Source organism: Neopelma chrysocephalum, unplaced genomic scaffold (assembly GCF_003984885.1).
Source record: "Neopelma chrysocephalum unplaced genomic scaffold, ASM398488v2 Primary Assembly neopelma1_219, whole genome shotgun sequence".
Classification (NCBI taxonomy): Eukaryota; Metazoa; Chordata; class Aves; order Passeriformes; family Pipridae; genus Neopelma; species Neopelma chrysocephalum.
In genome coordinates this window covers 70,254-70,860 of record NW_020897881.1, presented here as the reverse complement: position 1 = coordinate 70,860, position 607 = coordinate 70,254, and the positions used below count along the sequence as shown (strand labels likewise).

The following is a 607-nucleotide window of genomic DNA, read 5'->3' as shown; positions in this document are numbered from 1 at the left end:
GCGATTCGGGAACACACCCAAGGGATCAACCTGCAGCCTCAAAAAATCGGGATGAAACTTCCTTTATTTTTCTCTTAGACGGGGAATTTCTCGAGCGCCGCCGCCGCCAAACCCGTGAGCTGCCCGTTTTTTTCCGACGGGTTTTTTTTTCCCTGGAAGTTTCCTAGTGGGAAAAAAAAAAAAACCAAAACCCAAACCCAGCAGCAGCAGCAGCAGCTCAGCTGAGATGGGCAGGGGTGTAATCGGGTCTCCTGGTCTGGATGATTTTGGGTTTGGGTTTCTTGGCCTCCTCGTCGCCGTCGCTCTCCTGGTCGCTCTCGCACACGTGCACGACCACGCTGGGGGTGGTGGCGGTGGCGGCGTGGAGCTCGTACTTGTCTCCTGCAGGACACACAAAAAACACCCCCAAAATTCAATTCCAAAGCCTCCATTTTACATAAAAATTCAGTTTGGGAGGTTTTTAAGGTGTAAAAATAGAATTGCGTGAGGTTGATGAGATGTCGAGCGTCCCGAAGGGTTTTAGTGAGCACTGACTTCAAAGAGTGCATGATGTGCAAAAGACATGTTTTTAATCATCTGAAATTATTAAAATTATTAAAATTATTCT

The 607-nt window shown here is 47.8% G+C and overlaps 1 protein-coding gene across 2 annotated transcripts in view; it reads right to left on the bottom strand.

Annotated features, from left to right (window-relative positions):
- Positions 1-150: 150 nt before the first annotated feature.
- Positions 151-607, bottom strand: part of RCAN1 (regulator of calcineurin 1) — a 34,096-nt gene continuing 33,639 nt past the window's right edge. For both annotated transcript variants that reach the window (XM_027703273.1, XM_027703274.1), the window contains exon 4: positions 151-381. In XM_027703273.1, coding sequence (XP_027559074.1) covers positions 218-381 — 164 coding nt within the window. In that variant the 3' untranslated portion in view covers positions 151-217. The remainder of the gene's footprint in view (positions 382-607) is intronic.